The sequence below is a fragment of the Populus alba genome, chromosome 9, assembly GCF_005239225.2.
Source record: "Populus alba chromosome 9, ASM523922v2, whole genome shotgun sequence".
NCBI classification, from domain to species: Eukaryota; Viridiplantae; Streptophyta; class Magnoliopsida; order Malpighiales; family Salicaceae; genus Populus; species Populus alba.
The window spans coordinates 3,621,000-3,640,720 of NC_133292.1; the positions used below are offsets into that span (position 1 = coordinate 3,621,000).

Consider the following 19,721-nt stretch of genomic DNA (forward strand, 5'->3'; position numbering starts at 1 on the left):
TTATTTATTAAATTTAAATACATTACAAAATTGAATGAAAAGAGTAACTTCCAAAATAAATCGAAAATATTCATTTATTGTAAAATTTTAAACAATTAGACAACAGTTCAAAATCATGGACTTCCATAGCATTACACAAACAACAATTTCTCTGCCACGTGGATCCTTGATGCCAGGTGCTCCAAGCTGAAACCGTGCAATTTATTTAGACAAGCACGAAGCCCACGTGCAATTTATTCAGTTGCCTTTGTTTGTAAGTTTGACAATTTTCTTAATTAAATTTGAATTTTTTTATAATAATTTTTCATATAATTAAAATAAATTTTTAGAGAAAAATACATGTGATCAATTTTTATAAAAGAAAAAAAATTAAAAAATATATGTGAAAATGACTTTGCCCAATACATATTGCAATATGAATTAATTACAATAGTTTATAATATTCTGTTTTTTTTTTTTTTTTTTTTATTAATTTTATTGGTAGTTAAAAATTTAATTGTTTTTAATAAAATTAACGTGGTTTAAAACCTGACTCCAGATGAGAGGAAGATAACCCAGAAGCCCCAATATTTGACTCTTTTTCTCCCAGCTAGCCTTGTGATTTACAAATGCTGAGAAACAAGAGACTGGTACTGTAATAATTTTATAATAATGAGGGAGTGTTTGGAATCCGTGCAATCTGAATTTTTAAAAAGTTTATTTATGCTAAAAATTAATATTTATTTTATATATTTTAAATAGTTTTGATAAACTAATATTAAAAATAATTTTTTAAAAAATAAAAAATTATTATTTTAATATAATTTTTTTTAAAAAAATTATAACCACATTTCCAATCAATCTTAACATACCTGAGGTCATTTATAATAATACTACAATAATAAGAGTCCCAAACCTTAAAACTTCTTCCTCCAAATATAATATCGCAAATAAATAAAATAATTTGAGTCTCCATATTCACGTCACTTCCTCCCGCCCAAAAAAAAATGATGGCTCCTCGCTAACAACATTGAAACCACTGCACCTACCAAATACAACAGGATATTTTTCTTTTATATTATAAAAAAGTAACTCAATTAGTAAAAAATTAATTACTAGTTTAATTTTACAAATTTAAAATTATTAAAAATTTTATATAATTATTAATTTTAAAATTTATAAAATTAATTGAGATGCACGTAAATTATCCTAAAATACTCTCATTAATCTATTTATTTTTTTCCTTTCTAAATACTCCTGTGCTGGTAAGCTACGTTAGTTTTTGTTCGCAGGATTTAAATAGTATAGCTTAACAACTTATTCAATTTATGAAATGATGCTCGAACAAAAAAGAAATTAAAGATTTAATTTTTCAAAATATTACACCCGGAAAAAACATGGGGCTTTTGCATTAAAATTGTAAATTGGTACAATACTGTTCAATTGTAAAGAGCACGGATTTTACATGAGATTTCGTACAAATTTATGTGTTTCGAAGGGTTTTCCCATTGAAGAACTTCAATGATTCCCTTCTCAATCTCTTTGGTCTCTTTTATTAAATTGCTCATGCAAAAAGCTAAAGCACTCAAGCACAAGACCACCTGGCTCTTCAGTTCTCTTTCCCCTTCATCAGCTGCGTGAAACTTGTCTACCATTTCCTTTGAATGTTGGAGATAAGAACTGGTGACGCTATCTATCTTGTCTTCATCTAAACCGGAAACTTTAAAAATGTTCCTGTTTGAAGAGTTTCCCATTTCAAGATCATGAGAGATGTTTTTGTTTTCAAGTTCCTTTTCAAGAAATTCTAAGGATAACAACATCGTGACATCCTCAAAACATTTAACCAAGGAACCTGCCATTTCCTTGAAAATTTCAAGGTCACCATCTAGCTTAGTTACGTACTCCTTCCACGAAGCTCCAAGTTTTTGTGATTCATGTTCAAGGAGTCCCACTGCATCAGCACTAAAAAGCAAGAGATCCACCAGCCTTGACAAAGACCCCATGAGCTTAAAATAGCAAGGACTAGGAAAAGGCAAAAACCAGAAGTCGGGCTCCACCTCAGCTTCTCCAGTGAACTTCCCTAGTTCACTAATATCCAATTTTAGTCTCCTCTGGTTCTCTAGCAAGTTGGTTTTGTTGTTGGCTACGAGGCTTATTGAGCCAATGCAAGCAGACAACGTCTCGAAACATTTAGAAAGTTGTGCTTTGGCTAGAGAAGAAGCTCTGGTGGGTTGCAAGAGAAGGTCTACCATGATTGAGCAAGATAATCCAATAAAGGTTTCCACAATTCTTGCTATAGCAAATTCGCTTGGTGGCCCAAAGTTTTTCCTGCCCAGTACTAGCACAGCTCCAATCACTGCAGAAATTCCACCTGCCTGGCCATACGTCTTGCTATGCCTCAGAAAACTGGTAACAACGAACCAAGGAAGGAGAGAGATGAACCTTATTGACAAGTACCTTTCGAACACAAAGCAGCCAAATACTCCATATACAGTCCCTAATACTGTCCCCTGTGCTTTAACATTGGCAACTTTGAATGTTGCCTCCCTTGCAGCAGCCAAGCTAATCGCTACAGTGAGGCCTGACCAAGAACCATCTTTCTTGCTATATATCAAACCAAAGAGGACAGCGAGACCCAAGGAGAGAGAGCATTTGAATGCTGGCATAAGCCTTTTGCTGCTTACACTTGTAGACCAGTTGCTCATCCACGTGCTCTTGAGGAACCCATTTTGCTTACATGGAGTGCTCGATCCTTTTTGTTGGGTGGGGGTAATTGGTTTCCCCAGTGATTTGCAGTGGAGGAGTTTCATGCAAAATAAGAAGAAAAAAGAAGGCAAATCTTGGTGCCTTGTTGAGATTGTCTGGAGTGTTTGGTGGGACTCGACAATATTATCAGCATTTGATTCTGGAACAGTTAAAGAATCTCTAGGCAAACAATTCTTGATCTGTTTTTGGGTGTGGCTGACGTTCTCCACTAGTTGAACTAGACCATGTTTGTTCTCTCCATCGAGAATTCTTACAGGTAATGAGGTCGTACAGCTGGTTAATGCCATTTCCATCCCTCTTAATGGTATCTCGAGCTCTTGCAATCTCTCTCCCGGATTCAAGTACAAGTTTCTCAAAAATCTCAATGGAAGTCTCTCCCATTTCACGCTTTCCTGTACACAATCCACAAAAGAAATGGTGCATGTATGGAAGTTAATTAATTATAAGCAACTCAACAATACTGTAATTGAAAGCTAGCCCGCCATATATAGTGGTACGTAGACACCATACCGAATCGATGGTGTTGTGTAATGTTGTTAATTACAAAGTTGCTTACTTGGTAGCGTTTAATACTCTGAAGAAGTTTGGCTCCAGCAACAGCCAATGTCTTGGCTTGAGAGATATATGTCAACGCCAATGCGTTGTCTTCCGCACAGAAAGCTTTTACATAGAGGTTCAGCCTCTCAGAAACATTTTCAGCTAGCCTTTCACTATTCAGTTTCAGCTGCAAAGTGATTTTTACAGGATTAATAATATTTATCTTCCACTCATCACAATATTTTTTTTAAAAAATATGATTATAATGCATGTTTATGCAAGGAGAATTAAGGATAAATTGATAATTATCAGTTACCTCCCAACAAGCCAGTCTTGGATACGGTAACAGCAAGGCAAGAACACAAGCTAAGACTCCAATAGCAGTACTAGCGGCTACATGCAAAGTATGCATTATAGCCTCGGTATGCACACCATTGATAAAAGCTATAACGTACACGATAACAATCTGACCCAATGCAATTCGCTTTGCAACTAAATGAGTCCTCTCAGGAAAAACCACCACAAATGCACCCAGAGCCACTGCTAAAGATACGGTGCCACTAGTAAGCATAGCTGGACCAATGAGCCAAAGGCTCAGCAGAGCCGGCCCCACGCTCTGGACCGTGGCATAGAGTGCTAGCCAGCAACCATGAAGAGCGTCACCTAAGGTTGCATCAGTGACAATAAGTATTACAGTCACATAAGAGAATGCAGGGAAGGCTATATGGTGTCGTATAGAAGCTGGACCGTAGAGGGTGGTGCAGCCCACTATTGTACATGCCAGGGCAGTCCTGAAGCCCGAGGCTAGGCATCGGAGCCACACAGCTCGAGCTCGGTCGGTTGTGGCTGACATCATTACAGGGATTGGTCTAGGCTCTACAGATAATATCGCTAAGCGCAATGCTTGAAGGTGTGGGATTTGGATTGATAAGAGCTGAGATTATATAATACAATAGTCCTACAGAGGCTGACAGTCAGAAGAGGGGATGTAGGAGCTGATGTGAGCCTTCGGTGTGCTGCAAATACTCGGTGTTGGATTAACAGAATTGAATGGCAGACAGTCAGGTTAAAGTTAGAGTGGGCACCTAGGCATGACTCATCAGCTTAATTAATTAATTTGTAAATATAAAAATCCCTTACACTCACCAACCCACAACCACGATTAAAGTTGTGAATGATAATTTGAAAGAAAGAATGGACTCTAGGATTTACAATAGGTTCATGTACTTATAAACCCTAATCTCCAAGACAAGACATGTTTACTTTATGATAATTTGAAAGAAAGAACGGACTCTAGGATTTACAATAGGTTCATGTACGTATAAACCCTAATCTCCAAGACAAGACATTTTTACCTTATGATCTCCCTCTGAAAAATTCTTATTTTCCCCTTTTCCTTTATGAATAAGGTCTGCTATAATAGTATGTTACCAGTTCATTGCGCCGAAAGAGTGCTGTTAACGTGCGGAACTTCATGTCAACAAATATACGTAACATACGACTTCTCAAACTAATTTTTAACATAACAGAAAAATAAAAAATTATAATTTTATCATTGTTATAATAAAAAAATTGATAAATTTATAACTATATCATTTCTACACGAAAATACCATTTGCTTTTAATACATTTATAATCTTCATTTCAACTTTTCATCTAATTAAATACACATATTTTTCCTTTCAAGTTTTATACTTTACCTTTACTTTTATTCTTTCTTAGTTCTCTTAGATTTTTTTTTAAAAAAAAACATCCTAAGGATTTTTAGATTTTTTATCCTAAAACCTTAATCTTCTTTCTCAATTTTAACCTATTAGTTTGTTTGGATTTTCTTAAAACCGTAATAATTTATTTAATTTCTTTTGATCTAATTCTTATTTGGATTATATGTTTGTAGAATAGGATTATAAGACTTAATTTAGTAGATCAATTCAACTTGGGATCTAACCCGAGTTAGATTGATAAAAAACCTAATTTTAAAAATTAAAATAACATTATTTTGAATAATTTTTTTTTTTTAAATCAAAACTTGAATCAATCCATCTTATTTGAGATCGAATGATTGTGCTGGACGAATTCTCATGTTGAGTCTCGTAGCACCGTGTAAAACATGTATTTGTTTAATCCTAAGATATTTACCATCTTTTTCACGATTTAAATCCTAGATGTTGTTCTTAGTTCTTCCAAGAAAAGAAGATTTAATTGGTAACAATATCTTAGGAAAAATCATATTTTCTTTATGTGGATTTTATTAATGTAGAATGGCACTTAGCTAGAGATGCAAAGTGAGATATAATTAGTTCACACGTCAAGTACTAGGTTGTCTCGATAAACTATGTAAATTAAGAAATGAAAGAACAATTACAAGTGCCCTGTAGTGCTAACTTTCACCAAAGGAGTTTGGACTTGGGCTGGGTTTTGATTTTATTTATTTATTTGTTATTATCATTAGTCTAATCCAGACACTTCAAGAGTCTTACAAAATAGTCCCCCGTCTAGCTAAATCCCATCCCTTGAGTTGAGACCTCTAAATTGATACGTCAAGTCTCCTTAACTTCCCCACTTGGAGATGATGAATATATATATATATATATATAGAGTCTAAATAACGGCATGAATGTTTGGTTAATGAGGAATCAGGATAAGAGTTTCCAGTAATGGCGAAGAGCCTAAGACTTCAGCTAAAACAGACAAGCCAACTCAGTGGAAGATGAAGAGCCTACAGCTCTTCAACAAAAGGAGGAAATTTAACTTTATTACAGTCCCACGAAGCATACAGAACATTCAAACATGGCAATTTAATAGAGAAATCACATCAAATACATCACACTTTAAGTGGGGTTTCTATCGATGTCCACTTAACATGTTTTCGGCAGGCCATCTTGTTCTAGTTTTGTGTTCTTTGAGTCATCACTGATGTCCTCATCAAATACTTCATCTATTAGTGCTTCAAGTTAGTTAAAGCAGAGCTGCTGCTGCTGCATGCATACTATCCCTCGTCCAATCTCTCTCTCTCTCTCTCTCTCTCTATCGCTTATTAGGTAAAGTGCCCATGGAGCTCATCACATGCTTATGCCATAAGGCTTAGTCGAAGGAGCATGGAGAGACAGTAGCACTACCAGGCCCCCAATACCCATGCACCCAATTAGTGCGTTTTTGGTGATAAGATGGAGTATGTTTTTGTAAAAATATTAGGTTATATATATAGCTCTGGCTAGAGGATGAACAAATTAATTAGTTTTAATAAATTAATGGCAGCAGTAGATGGAGAAAAATGATATAGAAGATTGAGATACAGGTGGAAGTTTTTTTTGGATGATATGAGCACCAAAATGAGCATCCAAAAATTGAAACAAGTCGAGTGAGTGATAACATATGAAATCCTTTTTGTCACCACGTCGCATGCCCCAACTGTTCCGAATCCGAAAGGCCACGCATTTACTTGTCTTCCCTTCCCTTACCTTACAGAAAGAAATCCAAATAAATATTATAAATAAATAAAAGGAGAAGTTCTAAAAGGAGAAAAAAGAGAGGTGATGAACAACTTTTTAGTGCACGAGTATGTTGGAGTAGCCCAGCCACTTGAATATTCTTTGACGAATCACCAAAGTAGAAGCCTTCATGTCTTACTTTAATAATCTATACAAATAGCAACAAATATATATAATTAACCAAATTAAACATGGGATTTAGGAAATGTATATGTCAGTAATCTAAAGCATTCACCACTTCCTTGCAACTAGGTATAAAAAATTTCAGTAAAAAATTAAGTTAAATTCAATGTTTGAATCAAAAGGTATGATCATTTTTAATTATTATAATAATTCGGTGCAACTAACCCTCCTCATGAATCTAGTCTCATTACTAGAAATTCGTTTGATACCAACGGTTTTATCGATGGAATACTTTTGTCGGTAATTTACGGTCATAATTACCGACGACATATTTTTTGTCTATAATACCGTTAGTATATATTGACGGCACTACAAACGGACTATTCAAAATTAAAAAAAAAAAAAACAGTTCGCTGGCGTGGAAGTTTTTGCGAGTGATTTTATCGATGGACTCATTGAAGGATTCAAACCGGCAACTCCGTACAGTGATGTGACCGATTCACCGTTTGAATTGTTGATAGAATCACAGACAAAAATTAGGTGTATAGGCTCTCCAACACTATGGCTAAGAACTTGTGGGTGGCTCGTAGTGTCTTAACTATTGGGTGCTTCCAATCAATAACAAGCACCCAATCTAAGGAGCTCGTGGCCTTGTAGCAACACACAACTCAGCTCACCGAAAAATGCAAGCACTTATCGGCGACTTATGAACAGCTCTCAGTGAATTATGAATAGTTTTGCCAAATGGTCATGAACATGACATCACAGAGTGGTGATACATGTGCACCTCTTTTTTAGCCGTATAACAACCAGCGTCCTCCTCCTCCTCCAGCTTCGCCATTATTTTATTTAATACTTTTTTTGAAATACATTTAATTTATAATGAATATTATTTAACTTTATTTTTTTGTTTTTGATGTTTAATAAAAATTTTATTTGTATAATTTGTGTTTTTTTACTATTAATTTATATAATTTTATATTATTTATTCTAAATAATTTTTTTGAAAAATATTTAAAAATAATCACCGAAGAATTTACAAACGAACTATATTCGTCGGCATTTGATAAAGAGCAGGAAATGCCAATATCACCGATGAATTTACCGACAGAGTGTTTCCGTCAGCATTTCACAATAGCTTAGTGCAAATGCCACAATCACCGATGAATTTATAGAGGGATATAGTCCGTTGGCATTTAACTGGGAGCTGAAAAATATTTACTAGATATACCACTATCACCGATGGAATATATCCGTTGGTATATTTCAAGCGAATTTTTTTTTTTAGCATGCAATTTTTGTCTGTAAAACCATCGCCAATTGTTTTTTTTTTATCGACCAACTTAGTAACGGAATTAGGTATTACCGACGAAAGGAAATTCAACAGACATTTTTTGTCTGTAAAAAAATTACCGACGAACTCTAAATTACAGACCGACGGAATATTTTTGTCGGTAAAACTGTGAAATCTTGTAGTGTCTTGTTTCAATAATTCATAAAAATATTATTAAATCATCTACATAATTTATTTAAAATAGATCCTTATCTAATTATTGCAGATCATTACCTGATTATTTTAAAATTTTAAATTTAGATAATTCAGTTCATATTTCATCATGATTAGAGAAGAAGAAGATAAAAAACCATGGATAATTATCTTAAGGGATGAACATAAACTTTCTTCCCTCCCTTTTGCTCTTAAGATATGCAACAAGTAAATATTTTATAGGGAAAAGATTGGATTTAGATTTTCTCATGAAATTAGAACACCAAAGTTGATCATGTTCATTAAAAAACCATGGATAATGGATGAACAGATGAAACTTTCTTCCCCACATTAAGATTGGATTTAGATTTTCTCATGAAATTAGAACACCAATATATGGTGATCATGTTCATTAAAAAACCAAGGATAATCATCTTAAGGGATGAACATATAAACTTTCTTTCCCCCTTTTTGCTCTTAAGATATGCAACAAGTTAAAGAATTTAAAAATTTTAAAATAAAAATAATTACCAAGTGAGCTCCTTAAAATTATTATCTTATATAATGGAGCATGCCACTTTTAAATCTCCGCCCCACCTTTTATTGAAATTCTCTAATTTTAACAAGGTAACCCATTCTTACATATATATATAATCATTATACAATAAAGCTACAACAATATGCTAAAACACTATTCACCCTATACCATGATCACGTTCACAAATCACAATTTCTTCGATGTATATTTTTTTGTATTTTTTTCAATTTAATCCTTGTAGTTTTTAATATTTATAATTTGATTATAGAATTTTATTTATATTTTTTGTATTATTTAAAAAAATTCAAATAAACGACATGTTATTTGCTGATTTTGATAAAAAAAAGAAAAAAGAACATACATGTTTGGGCGTATTTGTAAACACAAAGCTTGAGGACCTGACCTTCTAAATATAAGAGAGTCTAGTTTTTGTTATGGTCAATTGCACTAGTCTAGTCTTGCATGTTCGTGGGCCTCTGGACTTGATTCTCTTGGACATTCAACTTTTTTTATTTTTTATTTAATTGCTTTATTTTTAATAGTTTTGAATAAAATTGTTTTTAATTAAAATTATTACAATAATATTAAAAAGTAATTTGATTTTTCTATATTTTTCAAATAATTTTAGATCTTTTAAGGTAATATTGTCAATTACTTAATAAAAAAAATTATATATAAATCTAATATGCACAATTGTTTTTTCGAAAAATTTTCATGAGACCATACTATCTTTTTTTGTTACTTTTTAATATAATTTTCTTAAATGACCTATTCTTCTTTTTTTCATCCTACTAAGTAAAAGACATCACAACTTGATTTTTTTTGTTTGTGATTGGAATTTCTTTTTTAAATGATGTTAAGTTTTTATTTAAAAAAATCATGCTTCTAATAAAAAAAATATTTTCATCAAAGCAAGAACATAAGGAGGGTTTTGTCAAAAGCAATACAATTCTTTCCTCCTTAATCTAAATCATTTGTACTCTTGCGATTAGCGGTAGAAAAGACATGTTTTCGTTAAACGAGAGAAATACACTGATAAGAAAAAAGAAATTGGATTAAAAAAAATACATTTTTTCTCAACAGTTTAAATCATTCTTATTCTTACAAACATTTATCTTGATCACCATATGAATAGGATTCGCAGGGATAAGCAACCTGAAAATTACAAAAACATTTATTTTTATGGTGTACAATAAAAGCTAACCTGAAAATTACGAAAACAGAAGGTCTGCTTTACTCTGCCTTGAGGAGACTAAAAGGGACGGCTTTCAGGATCATATATTCCCGCAATGAGAGCTATAGCAACCCACACCATAAGAATGCCAATTACAAGAGTTCTCAACAAGTGGTTCCAGTTATCACTCAGGTGAACATCAGCCTGACTAGTCTGTCGAGGTGAAGGAAGATCCTCGCCATCACTGAAATAAGGCCTGGCCATGTCGATCTCATTTATAGAAGATCGAGGCTGCTGCCTAACGTGAATGTCTGAGCATATCTCACAAGTGCAATCGCCTCCTAAACATGATGGAATTGTCTTAAGGTACTCGGAGAGAACCCTGTGGTTCATGTTCCCTTCAAATCTCAGCTTCTTCCTCGTGACAGGTTTCAGAACCTGAACAGAACCAGAGATCCATGTTTGCACATGTAAAGAGCGGGAATACATGCATAGATTTTACTTGAAATGATGACTAGGACTTCAAAAAAGAGATAACCCCTTACTTTCTACAGTCCAAAACAACAAAAATGGAAAGTGTAATGCAGGATGACCAACCATCCAGATTCTAATGGGAGATTATGCTTACTTGAATAAAGGTTTGTGCAATTACTCGAACTACTGGAGGAAGCTGTATAACAAGCAAACGGCCAAGACAGTTGGGGAAGTTATCTTGCAGAAGTGTAGAACAGGATCTCATTATTTGCATGGGGATTTTCAATGGAGATATGCCATCACAATCCACAATAACTGTAATCTGTGGACTTTCTTCATCAACTAATTGCTGGACTCCATGCTCTACCTGAGATACTGGAGCATATCCATTCCATTGGTATTGCCATAACACATAGAAAATGTCAAAACAGACAACCAAATAGAGCAAACATACCATCAGTTCAAAATTCATCCTTACATCATCAGAAAAATAACATTTTATTAGCATACCATGTAACCAGCTACTATTTTTGAACTTACAGGACAATGCTTTCAGTATAGACAATAAACAAAAGCATCAATGGTCAGAATTACACAATTCGATCTATGTTCATGGGTTCATACATAAAGACCTGTTTTTGGGTAGAGTTTGGGCAGTTTTAGCTAACATCCAGCTTGCAAAACTTTGGATGGTGAGAAACACAATTGATTTGCCTCCAATGCAGAATTTAAAAGCGAGGTACTGCTTACATGGAACAGCAGTTTTACTTTGTTATCCACGGTGAGGAAAACCATATTATCCAAATGCCAGCATCCAATGGCCTATATGGCAATAAGCAAAATAACATAGTCAAAGAAATGGAACTTACTGACAGCTTGAGCAAATCGAGGTCTCTCATGAGATGGCAAGTTGGTACAAGCTAGACCAAGCCGCACAATGAGGCAAGGTCGGTTCAGCATATCATGATCATGCCAGAAGACCATATTTGACCATATTTCAAGCTCTTGTTGTGAAAGAATTCTATAAGTCTCCCTCCAACGGATTGTCTTCTTAATTGACAATAAAAAGCATGAAAAGTCCTCATTTGCAGCAGTATAAAATCTACGGAGCTCGTCCTCGTTAATTCTGCATAAACATCTATGTCATGATCTGCTGCAACAAGAAAAGCCAAGAAGTTCAAAGTATTTAAGATCATGAAATGAGTTTCCAAATAAGTTATGTTTTTGAGAAACATAGCAAAATGGACAGCTGATTGGTGACATATACGAGATTTTTTGGAGACCTAATACAGCAGAGGAAAAGGCATAGTGCTAGAAGTTCATTCTCAGTACTGGAGAATAGGACATTTTTCTTAGACATCGACTTGAAGTGTAAAGCCAGGAAGCAGATAGGGACCCGAACTTGCTTAGAACTTGTCAATTTTGTAAGAGAAGTTTATGATGAGCTCAAAAACAGGTTCCAGAACAGAAAGAAGTATGGAATGAATGAACATGTTGAGGTCTTCAGAACAGAGCCTGGTCACATTTCATTTGATAAAGTAGCATGCAGAATGATCCACAATGAAACTAATTTTCTGTAAAGTTATTAAAAAAGATCACAATACTAGAATCCAGAACATGAAAACCACTCTGCTCATCTTTTCACATTATTGATGCATCAGAAGTAAAAGACCACCTTTCTGGTAATGTGATTCCTTGATTTTCTAGTTCCGTAAGCAGTTGTATCAACCAATTTTCAGATGCTAGACTTTGAGAGGCCCCACTAGAAGTCCTGCAGATCAGATGAAAGCCATAAACTTGTAAAAAACCTCCAGAAGTAGTTCAAGGTCACAAACAAATTTCTTTAGTAAAATATCATAACCAAAAAAGTATAAAAGAAATAAAAACAATACACCCAGCAGACCATATTCAAGAGAGACAATAAGACCATAAGCTTAAACCTCATTGAACAATGACTGACCAAGAAAAAACATCAACAGCAGAGCCAGGTAGATATCCAGCTAGCAAGCATACCAAAGACATCCAAAACAAATACCCATGTCACAGAAAGCACTAAAACAGATTTCTCGTGGACTTACTGAACCCATATAAAATAGAGCCCCCAGCCATCAATTGCCAAATCCAGCTAAAAAACCCAGCCTCTTCCATAAAGTTTTTGTACAGATATCCTTTACCCAAAACTTGAAACTGTGTTTGTTTCAGACAGTAAACTCATATTTTTGTCAAAACTATGATTCAAGAATCAAGGTTGCAGGCTCGCAGATAATTCTGAAGTCAACCAATTCCTTCATGGATAAGTTGAGGGATGAAAATGCCACATACAGATGTGGGGAAGGAAACATATAGAAATCTGAAAAGTACGATAAATTTATTATTTATGTGTCTAATTAGCCACTGTTAATTGACAGATCAACCCAAGTCCTTAGTCAAAGTTAGGAAGCATCCAGTCACAATATAGCCATCTTTTATCTGCAATTACCGATTCCAGGAAGGCACAATTCAGTCTGTTTCTTTAGATGTGACACCCCATAAACCCAAAACTGAACATTAAGATGATGTTTGATAGTGTAGCAGCGATTGTTTTTCAAAGTGTTTTTCGCTCGGAAATATATCAAAATAATGTTTTTTCATTTTAAAAAAAATTATTTTTGATATCAGCACATTAAAACGATTCAAAAACCTAAAAAAATTAATTTTAAGCAAAACAAAATCAAATTTTTGGGAAATGCGGTTTCAACCGCGTTCCCAAACACATCCTAAAATTCAAATTATGATCATAAAATACCCAGCATTTGATTTTAAAGTCACAAACTTACAACTATCTCTCACATAATAATAAACCGAACAACAACAACATGCAATACAAGCTTTACCATTGATTAAATTGCTTATTTAAACTATTTTTATAAGAATCCAATGGTTTGATTTTAAGATTCCAGTTCACCAAGTGAGAAGATGTTTAAATGTAAAAAGTTTCACATAAAAGTGGAGAAAATTAACTACAAAAGAACTAAATGTCTTTATATAAAAAAAAATTCTTATGATCTCCACGATTATAATATTTAAATCATTGCAAATGTTATCATCTATTTACCTAGTTTCAACAGCAGAATGTGCAGAGAGCGACTCAGAACATGTTTCTGAATCATCATGAGAATTATCAGTGCCATTTGAGTTTTCACCACTGCGGTTTGATTGATCAGATATAGCTGTTGCAATTGAAAGGACTAATAATGGCCTTGAAAACATCTATAAGCAACGAAGGAAAGCAACTAAAATTATCTCCAGGAAATCATATTTAAATATAAACAGCATGTAGATCACAAGAAGAGAATAGAAAATTATTCACTGTGACCTCAACCAACCATAACAAGAAAGTGCAGAGAAAAGATAATTACAGGTTAAGCAGTTTTAGTTTGTGCGGAGAAAAGATAATTACATTTTAAGCAATTTTAGTTTGTGAAAATAGTTGAAGGGAGAAAGAGACCCTGGAGTTTTTCTATTATGATGTTTTTCTAGTTTTTTTCCTATTTAAAGGGTATATTTTTCCTAGTTTATTTTTTTCCATCCAGTATTATTAGGGTTTTCTAATTTTTGTTGTAATAGTCTTTTGATAAGTGGAGACATGAATGAATAAAATTTAATATTTTGTGAGTCTCCCTATACTTATTGTGTTTCTGATTTTTTAGGGTTTTGACATGTAACAAACCTCGTTATCCTTCCCTCCTATTTGCATCACTTTGTTATTTGTGAAAGTACTTGTCTTCAATATAACCATAAGATCATTTGGAAATGAATAGACCATTGGCTCATTCTAAACACATTGAACTCTCTCTGAATTCTCTCGCTAAGGCTCAATACCCTCACCATCACATCATCCATGAAACCACCACCTAATCCTAACCAGTTATCACTCTACAATTACATGTGCACACTCAATTCTTCATCCCTTCCATGGATCCCTTGGCATTTTCACATGCAGAGAACTTCAACTCCCAGAGCATTTGCCTGATTCTACTCTCTCAACCCTCTCCATATCCATCACGTTACTTATATACAAGTGCTTCTTTTCATACTATGTTTACTTATCAGTAATTCATTAAAAGAACCACATACATAAAAGACAAACACGGCTTTAACACTGCTAGTGCACTCTGTAAATATTTCCTCGCAGCCATAATTTGAACTACACATTACTTAAAAACAAAAAATTAATATAAGAATCCTCAGTATAAATGCAAACATGTCTGCCTTAAGTTATTGCCAAGGATGTAAATAACTAGTGCGTGTGTGAAACAATTGACAAAACATTAGCAATTTTATTTGATTGCGATGACGGAGAATAAGTAAGGAGTAAGAAACAACCTGTACGCCTTTAACCAAGCCCTTGAAGGGAGCCCATCTTTGAATCCACTTAAAAGGTGGATAGCAAAGAAGCTGCAAAGCCTGAAGACCATTCCACACATGGGGACATTTACACCTCGAAACCCTTCGCACTGTCTCTAACGCAGCAACTTTGAGTAAAAATATTGCTACCTGACCAACTGGGCCAGTACCATGTCTTGAAGAAACTATATGCTTGTAAGCACTCTGAGGACATGCTTTAAGACTAGAAGCAATTATGTTTCTCTTATAAACAGCAGTCTGCCCTTGCCCTTGATTTTTACCAAAATTATGCAGTGGGTCTCCCATCCCATGGGAGAGGGTTCACCCAATTTATTTCCCTTATTTAAACTGGTGGCATTTCATCAAATGGGTTTCGCACAAAATCCAATCTGAAAATAGCTTGACCGTGATCAGCACATTTTTTGTGGCAATACTTGCTAATTATTGACATCAAATCAAACTATTCCTAAATTCAAACTCAGTATCTATAATATATTAAATCCAACCTGATAAAACAAAGAAAAAGAAAAAATGTTACCAGAAAATCTTCATATGGATCTGATCAAACGACGTCAAGAGGATTCAAAGGGGAGGCAGAGAAGGAAAGGCACAGTTTTTTGGTTCCATCTTTTACTACGAGGAAAGGGAAACAAGAAAGACAGATTTCTTGTGTAATGTTTTGATTGCCCTGTGTTTTTCCTTGTAGCTGGTAAAGTTTCCATCTCAAGCCTATAAATCTATCAATGTTCAAATTCTACTCCTATAGTTTGGAATATTTCAATATTACCCTTCTAGTTTCCAATGTTACCCAACCATTAAATTAAATAGCGGGCTTATTAAATTTGCCCTAGATTTTTCTTACTTGTTATATATATAGTCATTTGAGAGGAAAACATGAGTGATGTTTAAGAAAAAATAAAATAAAAGTAATACAAAAGTTAGCTTTTTGTTGGTATTCGGTAGAGAGAGGGGGGTAAAACTGAAACTTCATGAGAGATACAAGGGGTGATATTGATAAATCTTAAACTATGGAATTACAAGTGAAAAAATAATGAATTTAAAGGGTGAGAGTATAGTTTACCCTGAAATCCAGAAACTGAAAGAGTAAGAGAAAGCGTAGGACCAGAATGTGAACATTGAGCCATTTACAGCTCTCCTGATAACAGAACACGTGTACGACCAAAAAGGGTGTCCCCGCGAAATTAGTAGTTAATACGTTGACCGAATTCTACTTGGGGAGAACACCGATGGCTTCCTCAAAATTCTAAACCGCGTAGATGGCAATGGAAATATGGTGTTGGTAAGTAGTTTAAAGTATATTTTATTTAAAAATATATTAAAATATTATTTTTTTATTTTTAAAAAAATTATTTTTAATATTAACATATTAAAACAATCTGAAAATATAACAAAAAAATAAATTTCAAAATTTAAAGGAATGTGGATACTCTTAGTGACAGAGATGCACATTTTCTATTCCAAGATGAATATTTTAAAAACATTTTAATAAACTTTAACTCATTAAAGCGACTGAAAAAGAAAATCCCAGTATGATCATGTTTTTTTTGGGTTCAATAAATTATTGAACTCGAACATACTGGGTTAAACATTTCATTATACTTATGTTTTTTGAGGTTTTAACCACCAAACTCAAATATATTAGGTTTGGCATCTCGCCAACCCATATTAGCTTGGGCTTAGCTAAATGTTGATCACAAATGTATTGGATATGACATTTCACCTGTCCCATGTATTGCCTTAGCTTCAATACATGATCAGCATAATTTTCATTGGATTCGGATGATTATCGAACGCAAGGTGTTTTGGGGTCTAGAATATTGTCAAACCCAACCTTGGTTCTAGACTTTTTCTAGTCTAAAAAAAGATATGCAAAAAATAATTACCTTATCAATTCACCCCCCTCCCCAAGCTTTTAATGTGTATCACTCATAAAGGTTTCGAAGATGTCTTGCGAGACTATCATTCAGGATACGTCTTGTCTTTTCTTGGAAAAAAAGTGTTTAAGCCTTCGTGATTTAAAAGGATTTCCTAGGGAAGATGAAGCAAATATCTTAGGAAGATCACATGACAATGTGCAATGAATATTTGTTGGCTTTTAGCTTTTCTAGTGTATAATGAAATGCCATTTGTCCTTCATTTATTGCTAAAAAAAAAATGGATCATGTAAGAACTTTATTCACTTCAAATTTGTGTTTTTTTACTTTTGCTAAAAAAATTTCTTTATTTTTAATTTAGAAGTTTTAAGTCACCAGAACAAGATAATTTTATTTTAGAAGGAGTTTTCCTATTAAGGTAAAACCAAATATCCATCCTTTTTTTTTTCTTGTAAACTTTTTGTTGTAATTCTTCATCTCTTCATTAAAAGATTTAAAATGATTTCTAGAAAAGGGAAGAAATAAGTACCTTTAAGGGGGATTTTACCTTTAGGTTAGAAATTAGCAATGCTTGCTAGAGATCAATAGCCATTAGAATTGGCCCAAGGTCTATAATTGATACTTCCCCACCTCCCTTTTGGAAGAAAAGAAGACAAGAGTCCTTAAAAGACATCAAACCTCAAAAGGAAAGAACAAGTGCCCAGGACCCCTATAGATAATGTCCAAGAGCACGATAACTTTTAATTAAGTGGATAAGGCCAATCTTTAATAACCAAGAGAATATATGATCTCATTACCAGAATCTGGTGATCGTGTTTTAGAGATCACCAAAAAATATAGTGGAGGAAAATTTATAATTATAGCCCTTATTTGCATGTACGAGTTTAAGTACTCGTTTCCTTTACAAGATTTTGTAAAGGTAGTGTTAAAATATTTTAATCTAAGTTCAGCTCAACTCCACCCTAATAGGTGGAACATTTTGTCTGCATTAAACAAGCTTCTTAAAATGTTGAAGGAAGAACCTATAATCAGAGTTTTTAGGCAGTGTTACACCTTGATAGGTAGCACTGAATGAGAGGTTTATTCCTTTATTTTCTTAATTTTTCCAACAACCCAAAAGGGTTTATGATGGAGACTTTCAAAGGAAAGTCATCTCACTCAAAGAACTAGAGTGGTGGTGAGCTATTATAGGATGACAAAGTTACAAGACGGGTATTGTGCCATTTAGGATTGTACTTATTATTAAAAAGCACCTCAAGCGAGTATGAATGACAGGTATTTCCTCAATACTAAAGAGGAAAAGGTGTGTGTTAGGATGGACTAGTTACACATCCAGTTCAAGATCAACTGCATGGCTAAAGAATTTTTTGGCATTAGGTTAATCTCTCGCTTTGACACCTTATTTTGGTTTTATATGTATATTCATCTTATGAATTTCTCTTTATACATGAAATCTGTTAAGACATCTGGGTTTACGGCTAATGGATCCTCAACTTCTCTACCCAGCTACATCTTTAAGTCTTCTCAAAGTCATGCTACTTTTGTCCACACTCTTTTTGCTCTTGTCGATCCTGAAGATAGCTGGCCTTTGATACATAGGCGAAAGGTTAGAAGAATATCTCTTATAGATATTAAAGAGTCCCTTGTATTTGTCCCTTCTGTTGAAAAGGTTTATAAGGATGTCTCTATTGTTAAAGAGGCAAATACATTTATCCCTCATATTAAGGAGATGTGTCTAAAGGTAACATGGAGCAATCATTCCTTTTTTTTCAAAGGGTGCTTTGGAACAAACCTCAACAACGATGATCCTGGAAGCAGCTTTGCGATGAAAGAGAATGAGGATTTCTGTGGCTTTGGATTTTGATGTAAAAGTGATCCCTCCTTTAGCCAGAACTCCTGCTCCTGCATATTTAGTCTTTATGTTAATAAGGTCTTTTAGCCAAGGACCTTATCTCACGGGGGTAGGAGACGCCTTTTCCAGGCTGAACTTGGGTTATGCTCCTCTTCACTTTCCCAACACGAGTTAGGAGAAGAGAAGTATGATAAAGTCCTTTACTAGGAATATGACCTTTAAGGTATAAGTAAGTTTTTAAATTATTCTAGCAAGTATCGCACTGGCAAGTCTAGGGTGCACAAGCTCAAGAAGGAGAAAGCTACTCAGGATGTTAAGATGGTCTTTTTCAAAATTGCGTATGTTGACTATAAGGGGGGGTGAAAAGCTCAGACATACATCCAAAAGTCTATTGAGCAAAAGTTGGCTAAAGTGTATAGCTGTATAGACTTCCTGGAAAAAGGTGGTTGAGCTCAAGGGAGTAAAGGAGGCTTTAATGAAGGAATTAAATACATCAAGTTGAGAGTTCACTTATGAGGATGATGACCTTTAAGAATTCTTCCCAAGTTTTTTAGGCGGAGTTTGAGGGTCTGTGTCTCTAGCAAAGACTTCCTGGTCATGTCCAACTAGTATTTATTTATTTTCTCTAGAAGAATATAAGTTGACTTCAATGAAATTATCCCAAACAGCCAAATCCTAGATTTCACTATTGTCTTCCCTATCAGAGCTGCTTTAGCAAGGAATAGGATCTATCTATCTCAAGAGACTGGCATGAAGATGTAATTTTATTTAGGTTATTTCTCTAAAAATGTTTAAATCTGTATTGAATATTTAGACTCTTACAATCTTGAATTCAAACATAAAGCCTACGTTTTGTTAATTTGAGTTTTTGAGATTTGTATGTCAAATCTCTTGATATTTTGAATCATTAGCTCTTTAACATGCTAACAAGTTGTTTAAAGTAATCATACGATCCAACTTCCATAGTTGAAAACATATATTTCCAACACATAAAAAAATTTTAAATTTTTTTTTAAGTTA

At 34.0% G+C, this 19,721-nt stretch overlaps 2 protein-coding genes across 3 annotated transcripts; both read right to left on the bottom strand.

The window, feature by feature from the left end:
- Positions 1 to 1,386: 1,386 nt before the first annotated feature.
- On the bottom strand, positions 1,387 to 4,169 carry LOC118053810 (uncharacterized). The gene is made up of 3 exons (XM_035065188.2): positions 3,599 to 4,169; positions 3,302 to 3,469; positions 1,387 to 3,137 (listed from the first exon to the last, which is right to left on the bottom strand). Exons 1-3 carry the CDS (start codon positions 4,136 to 4,138, stop codon positions 1,419 to 1,421), a joined length of 2,427 nt encoding a protein of 808 aa, XP_034921079.1. The 5' UTR covers positions 4,139 to 4,169; the 3' UTR covers positions 1,387 to 1,418.
- A 5,806-nt stretch (positions 4,170 to 9,975) lies between these two features.
- Positions 9,976 to 15,661, bottom strand: LOC118053745 (uncharacterized). Of its 2 annotated transcripts, XM_073411468.1 has the most exons (8): positions 15,493 to 15,661; positions 14,934 to 15,343; positions 13,663 to 13,817; positions 12,244 to 12,339; positions 11,438 to 11,694; positions 10,723 to 10,943; positions 10,125 to 10,532; positions 9,976 to 10,075 (listed from the first exon to the last, which is right to left on the bottom strand). In XM_073411468.1, the coding sequence occupies exons 2-7, from the start codon at positions 15,258 to 15,260 to the stop codon at positions 10,173 to 10,175; spliced, it is 1,416 nt and encodes a 471-aa protein (XP_073267569.1). In that variant the 5' UTR covers positions 15,261 to 15,343; positions 15,493 to 15,661; the 3' UTR covers positions 9,976 to 10,075; positions 10,125 to 10,172. The 2 variants fall into 2 exon arrangements, with proteins under 2 accessions (XP_073267569.1, XP_034920982.1); XM_035065091.2 differs by having other exon boundaries at positions 9,976 to 10,532; positions 15,493 to 15,660.
- Between the last annotated feature and the right edge of the window lie 4,060 nt (positions 15,662 to 19,721).

Coding starts and splice junctions, on each gene's coding strand:
- LOC118053745 (XM_073411468.1), bottom strand. CDS start 15,260: ATGGGAGACCCACTGCATAATTTTGGTAAAAATCAAGGGCAAGGGCAG. Junction 12,340..13,662: donor CATTCTGCTGTTGAAACTAG/GTAAATAGATGA, acceptor TCTGATCTGCAG/GACTTCTAGTGGGGCCTCTC. Junction 10,944..11,437: donor TCGATTTGCTCAAGCTGTCA/GTAAGTTCCATT, acceptor GATATGCTCCAG/TATCTCAGGTAGAGCATGGA.
- LOC118053810 (XM_035065188.2), bottom strand. CDS start 4,138: ATGATGTCAGCCACAACCGACCGAGCTCGAGCTGTGTGGCTCCGATGC. Junction 3,470..3,598: donor CAAGACTGGCTTGTTGGGAG/GTAACTGATAAT, acceptor ATCACTTTGCAG/CTGAAACTGAATAGTGAAAG. Junction 3,138..3,301: donor AGAGTATTAAACGCTACCAA/GTAAGCAACTTT, acceptor GATTGTGTACAG/GAAAGCGTGAAATGGGAGAG.